An 11,970-nucleotide genomic window follows, 5' to 3' on the forward strand; every position below is an offset into this window, starting at 1 on the left:
CGGACTTGTGGACTTCCTCAGAGTCCACACTTTGGTGACGTCATGTAGTGCAGACCTATAGGGCCCTTGGCGCGAGTGCACGAGGGCGCATTGAGAGGTATTTTTGGGACAGACTCGATCGCCACGCCGGAAATAGGAAGACGGTCCGGTTGTTGTTTAAATATTATATTTCTACATTTACATATGACTCAGTAAAGCCCTGACATTCGTTTATATTTATTTAATTAAGCATAATGCGATCGTAGCCTATTATTCAGTGCGCTATTTATGTTTATATTAAATATAAATATATATTTATATTTATGTTTGAGACATCAACCACTGGTTGATGACCATAATGTTTGTATAAACTGTAGGTAATAACTGGCAAAATGTAAAAATAATGATATTTACACTTAAATATTTTCTTCTCATCCATGTTAACATGAGTCAAAGCTCCTCCCATTCGTTGTCTGATTGGCCTTTCGCAAATTCGCAAGGATTCCTGGGTAGTTAAAGTGCGTGAAGCCTGCATCCATGCGGGCTTCGCGGAAGACCGCTTCAAGGGTACAAAGGGGGCGCTGCTGAGCACACTTCAGAGCGTTAAAATGATGAATGGGACGGCCTACGGACTCGTATACTCAGCGAGCACGCGCAATTTAAGTCCACGAGACCGAAAGTCCACATCAAGTGCGCCATTTGGGACAGGGAGTTAGACGCTAGGCTCAACGTTATGTCTGTCTGGAAGAGAAGAGAGGTGGGCAATTTGAGTTCGACGTATTTACAAAGTAGCCTAAAAGAAAAAGAAAAGAAATAGGTAGCCTAAAGCCAGAAACATGTTCAGTGGCCGTACTCAACAGAAAACGTATAAAGTGAACGGTGTTCTTAGAACCAAACAACCAAGACGGAATGATTCACCGTTCTTTTAGTGAAATTAAAAACAAATCGTTGTGCGATTTCTAATCGAATAATTCTGAGACAGTAGGCCTAGATAGCTTCTTGTAGTTTGCTGAATTCAATATGTGTTTTTCTTGTTTAGCTACTGAATAAAAACAGCGCGAGTAAATAAAAAATGTAATTACGTTTCCTGCACTATCTAGGGTAGGCTACTAACATTGAATCTGCAGCTGAAACACACAACGTGTAGTGCGAAAGAATGATCCTCATGAGTCGGTTCTTTTAGTGAATCAAAATCAAACAGCGTGCGGTGTCTAGTCCGATACTTGAATGTCCAGGCTCGTTTTAGTGAATCAAAAACACTTCTGAATCAGTCAGAGCGGTTAGTGAATTAATCTGACTCATTTACAGAAACACAATTACTTAAGTCATAATATTTAACTCGAACCGTTGAAATTATCACATAATATGCCAACCGACAGCAAACGGCAGTGAATGCAATAGGAATTATATATTTCTTCTTCAAAAGTACACTTTTGAAACAGGAATAGGGTACGTTTCAAAACCATAACGTAGCCTAACGTTAACATCCCGGTTACATAGTATTTAGGCCACTTAAATCAGCTCATAAAGTCACTGGCAGTCGGGTGATGAATGTCAAATAATTTAAGCATCACTTGCAAGATATTTTTTCTTAGACCATCGGAAAATATAAATCACAAGGTCTGCTACACTGGACATGTCAACCGGTAAAACAAGAAAGATTAAAGATTGACAGTTAACAGCAGGCCTTTACACGATATAGGAGTTGCTATTAATAATAATTAGCCTAATGCACATCACTAGAATAATTTATCGCGCGCCTCTAAATTGAAACTAAAACGCTTTACGGTTCTAACAATCAACACTCTTGTGAAGTACAGCAAATAGTGTCTTACCTTTTCTTTTGAAAGGTGAGAAACAGCGAAAGTAAAGCACTTCAGATTTCCATTTTACACGGACGCTCAGATAAAAAGAGGAAAGCTGCGGGATGAGAGTGGAGAAGTGATGAACAGGCAGTCGGCGGTGAGCAAATAATCTCATACATGAACAAGGACATCAGCCGAGCTATGGATATATCGCGTAGTTTTGCGCTCGTGGAATTCATCGTTTGAAGTTCTGCACCTGCCTCAATTCATGATAACGCATCAGCTGTAATCCCGGAGGAGTGTGCATATTCTTCATTCACTCCAGATGAAGTTTGCTGGACGGCATCGTGACGAGCTAACGCTGAAAATAGCACGGTCGAGAGAAGGGACAGATCGTCGCGAGACATCTCCAGAGCCCGTCATAAACACGAAGATGTGTCACGCAGAGTTGAAGGCGCTCGCATTTATGAGACGGGCTGTAAAACGTAAAGCCGTAGAGCTTTGCTCACACTGCCTTGATGCTGAGATTTCCTAGGATGCACTTGGACCAAGTTACCTAGGGAATGCTTACAATGTTCCTGTGGAAAACAATGGTCTTTATTGAATTTTAAAGGAGCAGTCTTTATAGCGAGAAGCATAATGTATATCCTTTGCATTCAAACCACAAAGTCCAGTTTGAGGTTTTTGAACAAACCAACCTATTAAAAATTCTATAATTTTCTTTTTTTACAATTTAGGTCATCAAATGGTGCAAATATGTGTCATCTTAAAATTATCAGTACAATCCGGCTTTTTAAATGTTAAAAACAGACTTGTTGTGCGATTTACTCCAACAAATAATACAACTATACTTTGAGTCAAATATCATACAAAAGCTCAATCATTACAAGTTAACAGGTCTCCAAACAAGTCCAGTGGATCCTGACAAACGCCTGCAACACACAACTTTGCAACACCTAATGCAACATCTGAGAGCAAAGGATTCATTTTAATGTGAGACCGGTCAACGATACACAGCCACATCTGGTTTATAGAAATAATAAACAAGACTTTTCATCGATCTTTGACATCAGTTTTAAATCGCTATAAATAATGAGAATTGTATTCTAGATGGCAGTTAAAACAGTCATAATCATGTTTTTTTTTTTTCACATTGTTCATCACAATGTTTTAGTTCTGTTTTCTGTGCACAAATGATAAAAATGCAACAAAAAAAGGCTAAAAATATACAACACTAGAAAAGACTAAAAAGCAACAAAATGGCTTGTAATGTACATATAGTATTTACAATGATGCAAGTGGTTCCTTTCTGCCCTCTTACGGAGGGTGATTATAAAATATATACATGTTTTATGAATCCCCTGACACCTGGGTTTCCTGCCAGCATCAAGTCTGACTCGAGGGCTGCCTGTCATCTTGACAGCTGATGCCGTGGCCAGTGTTGGTCTGAATAAAGTTGTTGAGGCCATCAAAGCCTTGATTAAAGAGAAACTCCATATACCAGTTCCAGTACTTCCCGGTCTGCAAACATGAAAAGAACAGTTACTGTGAATGACTGAGCTCAAGCATGCTCTCGTGTTGATCAGAAATCAAATCTATGAGGGACAACCATCAGAAAGGTTTTTAATAAAAAGATGATGATATAACATTAGTACCTTTATGGAACCAAGATCCACATCCTTCCTCTCCGGCCAACACTGATAAAGAGAGCATAAATATTCATTGTTCTCCCTCTGCTTTAAATCTCAGTAGTACACTGCTGAATGTTGCAGTCGGACCAAAAAAAAAGGTACCGGGTACTTGTATTATTAAAGATGATGAAAACTCGTCTCACACAGCTTCCATGAATAATAAAATGTAATTCTGTATTAATGGATCCTCTATAAAAGATACATTAATACCACATTTATCTCTTTGTCCAATCTTAAAGTTATTAGTGAAAAGAGGAGGCTGCCCTGTCCCCAGGAGTGACACAAGGCTTTACACTTGATGTAATATAATCATCTAATTAGCTTGCGCAGCTGAGTCCCATTCCTTCTCTCCAAATGAGATGACAGTCAAGCATCACTGTACTATTACGAGCTCTTGTGCTATTAAATGGCACTAGTGTGAGAATGTCTCACTCACCCTCTGATGAAATTCGATGGCATAGCTGAAAAGTGCCGGGTGGTGGATGAGGTCGAAACGGCACCAGGGTTCTGATACTTTGCTCAAAGCAATTAGATCCTTGTCGATCTCAAGGTCTGAACCAGGGATGCCCCACCAGGAATTCCACATGGAGTTCACCATGGCTTGAAGGTTACGATTAAACTCCTTGTACGTGTTCCTGCTAATGTGGAAGGTTTGCTGTAATGTAAAAAAAAAACATTAAACATGAAACTAAATGAAGTCAAGACCTGTCAGACAAGTGTTTGGGGGTAAAAAAAACCATCTGGTGCCACTAAGGGGATCTTCATGATTTACACAGTGAGACAAGAACCACCTTGTGAGTGAATAAAAACCTTCGCCCATATATTTTAAATGACATAAAATTGCAATGCTGTGATCAAATTATTTGGCCATTTTATTCTCTACAATGCCATTGCCATGCTCATATTTTGTCTCACTGGGATTCAATCATGAAAACTCCTTTCATCCTCAGCAGGTAAGGTCAGGATTACAGCAATAAATTGTAAATTCTTAAAAAGCACAGCTTGAAGGTCTTTCTAATTTGCCTATTATGAGTAAATTATTCAGACACAAAACCTCCAGCATACACACAATTGGCTTTTCATGACTTTGCTGTGTTTGTTTTATGACACAGTATCCCCTCATTACCTCTCTCTGCTGCTCTTGTTTCTTAGCCAAGGTCAGATTCTTCCGGTATCTGAGAAATAAATGAAACAACAGGATTTTATTAATAAAATTCTCATATTATACAGAATTAATCATGTTAAGACCATTCAGGTTCAGTAGTTTGGGGTCAAATAATTAATAATAAATTACATTTAAAAAATGTTTTTCCTTTTTGGAGCTTATCAGTATAATACCCATCAAGTATCTCATCTCAATTTCTGTTTCTTGATAACCACAAAGACATACATAATATGGCATCATGGTGATTTTTGGATGAACTATCCCTTTAAGTCTTCACAGCAGCACTGAAACGTTTACGTGCCGAGGCAGATGAAAGGATCTCCATACTTCATTTCATCTATTGCTTACAGGCATCATGCCATGGCAATGTAATGCATTTGACGGTTCAGGCTGTTGCCCTCAGTTTAGCCCGCAGCACACAGGTGTCCCACTGCCATGGGAACTGCACATGCAATGAAGAGTAACTTACCCTCACATGGCTCACTCACCCAAAGTACAGCAAAATCTTCCAAAAGGTGCCTGTAATCTAGCATGGTCAGGCTAACATCACAAGCAAAAAGTCTAAGTGAAAAAAGAGTGATAAAATGACCCATAAAACTTATTATAGCTCACACTACAGTACCTGTACATGATGTAGCCGAGCCGATCCACACTGATAGAGTCTGTGGCAAAGAGAGCTGGGTAGAACACCCCAGCCGGAGGCATGATGACCAGAGGCAAGCTGTACTTCAGAAACATGTCACACACCTAGACATGACAAGAGAGAAATATCTGCTTTAGCCCAAGTCATCAACATCAGTGTTTCTGTTACTAAATCTACTCGACGAAAATCAGCACATAAATCTTCGTGAAACTCGGGCAGGAACTTCAGTGGATGTCACTTTGCCAAGAACATCATGTTAATTAAGTTAATCATAGCTGAGTGTACCGTCTCATAGAAGGCAAGTGTCTGGTTGAGCAGAAGAATGTGGCAGTTCTCCAGACGGAGTCCCTCAGACGCCAGCAGTCCTACAAAGCGCACCAGCTCCATAACTGAGTCCATGAAGCCAGACAAGGTCATAGTCCTAAAGAGGGGAGTGTATTATTCTTTTCACTCATTTTTTAATTTTTTTTGAAAGCATACACAAATAACATGTGAAAAACAAGTTCTCCTTGCAGAGCAAACTATATTTCTCCAAAAGAGAACAATAAATCAGCTTTAAATCACACCTAGTATACACCAGATGTGTCTTTGTGCTATGCTTGGCACTCACACAATTCGCAAAGCACAGAGACCCAGAGCGAAAAAGGGAATAATAGGTGTATCGCATTGATGCATGGCACACTGGAGCAGTCAAACAAGGTTTTGCCCTTGATCATAATTTCTCCTTCAGCTGTGCACTTCAGTAATGTAATAAAAAAATAACCAAATCAGCAGTGAGAGAAAAGCAATACACGACAGGCGAGGGGAAAAATCCACCGCACTTCATTACACACCGTTCCACAGAACACTTTCGGGGTAAACGAGGTTCAGACTGAGCCCAACCACAGGAGCAGTTCATTGATCTCTTTTAAATATAAAATATAAAAAAAGCCATAGTGGTAAACCTCAGGCAAGGCTTTTAAGAGTACAAATCCCTGGAGTGTGGTCCTATTTCTTCACTCAGTAAAGTGCAAGACATATTTAAGACAACAGCATTCACAACTTTTATTATATAATATTCAGTTGGTAATAAGGGGAGAGAGTAATTATGTTTTGTTTTTTGTAAATATGTTGTTGATGATAAAAAAAATTGTGCAAAATAAGACTATGGATTATTATTATTAAACATTTAATAAACATGATTTTTGGATACTCACATGGTGCTGTTGCTGTTAAGACTGATATCCAAGCCACCCTCCGATGCGCTGACGGAATGCCATGTCAGCCACTTCACCAGCATGCTATTCAGACATTCGATGACACTACACTGTGGAGGACAATGTGAAAAGGCACAGATAAGGGCGGGGAAAAATCAAAACCTGCCTTCAACTTCTACAAGCTTAACCACAACACCACTCAAACATCACAGGAAGTGCAAAGATGCTAAGGCTTAAGTGTGGAAAGACTAATTCACTTATGTCTGAACTGTTTGAGCATTCATTGACATAATCTGGCTTGTGTAATACTCATGCTTACCTCAATACAAAAAATAAGGAGGAAACAAATAAGAGTATATTTAAAAAACAACATACAAACCTTGAAAAATACTGTGGAGGTAAAATAAAGTTGCTTCAGTGGCTCGAATAGAAGTTTATGCATGTCTACAGACAAAGAAAAGAAACATTGTTCAAGTTATAGTTTTATGTATAGGATGAATATAATTTTCTACCCTGACCAATAAGATATCATTTCTATCTTATCAATAAAGCATGTTAAAACACCATTAACAATAGGGAGTAATTATCTAGGATATTGCTGCCTACTTTTGTTTTCAACAATTTCCACTAAACCAGCAAATGGCAAAGAGTTTTTTGAAGAACCCTGACTGTAACAAAGGTAATTGGGATACTTACAAAAGCTGGGCATCAAGGGAATGTCACTGAGAAGATCCAGGATCTGCGGCCGGAGCAGAGAGCCATCCCACACACTCAGGAACTTATAAAGAAAACTCTCTGTGCTGGAGAATCCCTCCTGAAAAAAAAAACGTAGACACAAACCCTGTCAAACCCTGTCTGGAGGATTTAACAAATAAGGAGATCATTCAGGAATTCCAAAAAGGAATAAAGCAAAGCAGAAAAATTATTGATATATTTGTGGATTAAAGTGCAACATGTTTCTCAAAAACACATCCAACTTTGAGGCTACCAAGGTTAATTTCCTATTGGGTAATATATGTCTTCTGTTGCTCGGTCATACCTGCAGGAACTGTTGTGAGAAGAGGATGGTGCTCAGAAAGCGACAGGCTTCAGAAGTGTTGTCAGAACTCCCATCCACAGGACATAGTAAAAACTCTGCCAAAAAAACATGAGAATTAACCATATTATGGTACTGAACTCAACTCATAAAACAGAACTTGCATTTTAAAAATGGTAACATGCAGGCTGGGAGTGACTACAGAACTTTATATATGACTGAAAATGTTTGGCATTACAGCTTGAAAAATGTACCCTCTTGCAATGAGTGTCCAAGCCAAAAGTTAAGGCGCAGGAAGGCAGATTCATCCTGAACACAGTCCAGGTAGTGCAGAGCCAGCGCTGATCCCAGCAGCGAACCCATCTGGGCAGGCAGCTGAAAACGAGTTATGACTTCAGCATTAAGCAGCAAAATGCTATGCAACGTGCATCCGCACAACAGAGACAGTATATCATATACAAGAGCTGTCAAAACAGCTGGAGGCAAATAAACCAATTCAGTCATACTTCTGGCTCCTTCGAGACCTGCACTGAAACCATCAATTTGTACAGTTAAAAATTCTGCCATGATGCTACATTCTCTCACTATTTCCAAAAACTGTAATTTGTGTCACTCTACGAACAGCTGCCTCTCAATATGGGAATCCAGCAAATAATAAATTAATAAATCTAAGTGACAGATTGACAACGGACATGGCTGATTCTTTCTGTAATTAACGAGCAAATGTATCATTCATCTGAGAAACGACTGGTTCTAATGATGGGGTTGCCACAGTGAGAAAGAATCAATAATCCTTCCCAACGGCCAAAACTGCCTTCTTTTTTGATCCTTCCTTTTGCAGACTGCAAAATTACTTAAAACATGGTGCAGGAACACTCTGAAAATGTTCATTTTGTTTAAAATTAAGCATAAGTGTCAGCAGACCTTTAAAAGAGATTTAATGAGCCTTATGTCAGTGGATCTGCCAGGTAGACTGTTTGCAAGATGCTCTTAAAATGTTTTAACTTTGTCAATTGAGAATGTAATATGTTGTTTAGTTACTTATAGAGATCCCAGTGTTTAAGTAACATTTTATTTTTCTGAGTTGTTTCATGTTCATCTGCAAAGTTGTCTAAAGTTCATCTGCAAAGTTGTCTGCTGTAAAAGATTGGGCAGTAATATCAAACCAATATAATGACGTGGAAGATTTAATGATGTGCTTATTGATTAGTCTTGTGAAGACTTAGCTCCACCAAGTGGCCAAACCACAGTAATGCAGATTTTTGTTTACAAATCACATCAGGTGAATGCAATGTAAATAATATGCAATATAACATTTTGTATTTAAGAATCCCAAGAAATCAATATCCTGTTTTATTGCTACAGTCAATAAAAAGCAAGAATCCCCCACCCCACACAAAACACGAAACAAAGCATTTAACCTCATTTCAATGTCCAACACACCACTAGACCCAAATAATACACTTCAGTTCGATAGATGATGCATATTGTGAGAAAGAAAAGACTATGTGCATTACCTCTATATTGTGAATGTTCTCCAGTAGCTCTTTGAAGGAACGGAGCTCCTGCAGACGGAACGCCTTCTTGCTGGAGTTGCTGTCGAACGCTGAGCTCAAGGGTGGTATCGCTAGATGATGTAGTTTCTATGAACATTAGGTAGTGAGAAACATTCATTTCATAGACTTTGATTTACTTAATGTCCCCCATTCCTATGATTTCACAGCATAACTTGATAAGGCTGGAATACACTACTAGACAACCTTTGCCGAAAACTGTGCAATGTGTGATGGGCACAGACTACATTTTTAAGACTTAAACTATGATTCCATTCTGTCTGAGGTTTTATGTTTGTTTTGGTTTTTATGTAGTTTGAGCCGATTTTAGAATATATTGTTATCATTTGTCATGCATCTCCTAGCAACAAAGCGCATGTTTCTGTGCGAGTTTGATGTTTGGGAATATTTGAAGGTATGGTAGTGCACGATCCTCAGTTTTTTATCTTTTATCTGTATAAAAGATAGCTTTTATCTGTAACCAGAGAAAAAATAGACAAGTGTACGATGCCTATTGTCTTAAAATCTGTTCAAGTTGTGATGTATTCCAGCCTTTTGTTGACAAGTCCGAGTTCTGTGAAGCTCTTTACAGTATTACGCTGATGAAATATTACCCTCTTTCTGGAGGATGGCTTCTCTTTCACATCTAGGCTCAGGCTCTGGTCAACTAAAACTGCACCCTTGTTTTTTCTCTGCACAGCACTCAGAGCCACTTTCCAGGTGGAGTTGTGATTCTTGAATCCAGTCTGGAGAACAAGAAAGAAAATTGCAGTCTAAGAGCCTGAAACATTGTTTTCTGCAGGAGAAAACAGTAATGAAAACACTAACCCTCACTCTTGCTGGATGAGAGAGCATCACTAAGTCTGGGCGGAACACTTTGTAGAGTACTAGAAGTTGCGTGAGAAATGGTTGTCTGCCCTTATAGAGGAGAAACACAAAGCACTTGTCAGATTAAATGTATTGTGTTAAAAAAAACATTCTCTAACACTACAGTAAGTCTACATTTATAATAATGGATATTGAGGCTTTTATTTGAATTGTACCATTTTGGCTTGGATGTCCAAAAGTTTCCTGACTCTGTACGGGTGAACTATAAAGTCGGGGGAGAAAAAAAATCAGAAAAACAAGCAAATAACATGTTCATGTTCTAATGTAACATTCACAGACATGTACAATTTAAGGCACTTAGTCGACAACTCACCATGTTCCCGCATTGTTAAAAGGTACAACAAGTGGCAAATAAAAGGGCACTGGAAGAAAAAATATAGCACATTAAATTAACATTGAAAAACTTATTTTAATGAAATTATAAAACATATGCCAGTGGACTTGACACCATGGACATATTCTAAATTAAAATAAGCATTTGCAAAGCACAACCAACCAGATTTTCTTCAGTCACAAAGCTGAAAATGAAGCCATAAATGGATCTCAAGTTGTCTTTGCAGTCAATCAGGTCAAAAACAGTGAGTACCCAACGGACAAAGAGAACCTAAAAAGAATATATGTTACTAAGAGAGTGAACTAAATGTTTCAAGTCACAATGAAATCTTCAATCTAAAACAGATATTTTCTTCCGTATTGTGACATACATCAAATTGTACCGGACTTTGAAAAGAAAAAATTTAGGCCGGAGATTTTGAGATCTTAAAAATGTAGGCAGATGAATGTGTTGTGAGTTTGTGTGAACTCCAATGATTTGAGAAGTCCTGCACGTCACCAGTGAGAAGTCTGTTGTTCACCGGAAGATCAAGTTATGAAATTTTTATAAAAATAATAAATTAATTAATTAAATTAATTTATTCTCATTTCATGCGGACAAAAATGCAAAAATGAATGACCAGGTCAGACCAATCATCAGCCCTTACCTGTGCATTTATTGGCATTTTCCCTACACATAGCCACGACACCCCCTTCACGATGGCCTCCTGTGGCACCACTGTGGCAGGTATAAGAAACTTGAGCACTCGGGTACAGTTCGCAGTTCCTGTTGGATAAACTGAAGTTGATCATCTGTGTGATGAACCACTAAAGGCATTCAGCAGAATGAGGAAGAGCAACCACTGACATTAGTGACTGATCTCATGCCTAGTGTTTCTCATGATGGATTCCTTCTCATGTTAGGCAAATAAATACAGGTAGCTGAAGAAATCCGTGTATGTCCTCCTGATTATATTACCTGCATTGAGGCTCAAAGCCAAGTCCAGCAGCACTGTGATGACTTCAGGAGAAAGACCTTTACTGACAGCCACTGTCTCCACCACCACTATATTCCTCTCCAGCTCATCATTCCCTCTGACTACGGTGCCAGCTTCCACTGTAACATACAAAAATACATGTAAATAGAGATTATGACACTTGAAGTTAGATTTGATAACTTACAGCATCTGATGATGACGAGACAGTCAATACAGATAAACAAAAGATCTAAAAGTGTGAATTCGTCCTGAGTCGTTGACATATTTACTAAATAACGAACGGAATAAACAAATAAATAAGTTCTTAATGTTAAACTGTAAACCTCTAAACCGTTTTAATAATACGTTTCTGTTATGTTTTCTGCTGCACTCACCCTGAGACAGAAACTTCACCGCGAGACCAAAGGGATCCGCCTCGCCTTTTCTTTTTTGTTTTTCTGCCAAACGCAGACTTCTGTTGCTCGCAGAGGAGGCAGAGGAGTCTGATTCTCCGGAAGGTTCGGAGACTAACCCCGTAAGGTTAGATAAATCGGCCATTTTTCGCTACATAATATTATTTGTTTTTCTCTCGTGTTTGTCTGCAGTAGCCTATTCAAACCAAACGCCAAATCCGCCGCGACCGTTTGGACATGCGCACTGGATCACTTCCTGTACAACAACCACGAGCGCTACCTCAATGAACTGAAGTGGAACAGCTATACTAT

General features: G+C 38.8%; 1 protein-coding gene across 1 annotated transcript; it reads right to left on the bottom strand.

Moving 5' to 3' along the window:
* Nucleotides 1-1,979: 1,979 nt before the first annotated feature.
* Nucleotides 1,980-11,970, bottom strand: cenpi (centromere protein I). Its single transcript, XM_079630061.1, has 20 exons — nucleotides 11,641-11,970; nucleotides 11,248-11,385; nucleotides 10,937-11,055; nucleotides 10,453-10,560; nucleotides 10,270-10,318; nucleotides 10,112-10,158; nucleotides 9,897-9,986; nucleotides 9,683-9,814; nucleotides 9,033-9,158; nucleotides 7,770-7,890; nucleotides 7,519-7,613; nucleotides 7,176-7,293; nucleotides 6,859-6,923; nucleotides 6,480-6,589; nucleotides 5,569-5,704; nucleotides 5,263-5,387; nucleotides 4,602-4,650; nucleotides 3,912-4,130; nucleotides 3,440-3,481; nucleotides 1,980-3,305 (listed from the first exon to the last, which is right to left on the bottom strand). The coding sequence occupies exons 1-20, from the start codon at nucleotides 11,801-11,803 to the stop codon at nucleotides 3,171-3,173; spliced, it is 2,187 nt and encodes a 728-aa protein (XP_079486187.1). The 5' UTR covers nucleotides 11,804-11,970; the 3' UTR covers nucleotides 1,980-3,170.

Source organism: Phoxinus phoxinus, assembly GCF_949152265.1.
Source record: "Phoxinus phoxinus genome assembly, chromosome: 12".
Taxonomy (NCBI): Eukaryota; Metazoa; Chordata; class Actinopteri; order Cypriniformes; family Leuciscidae; genus Phoxinus; species Phoxinus phoxinus.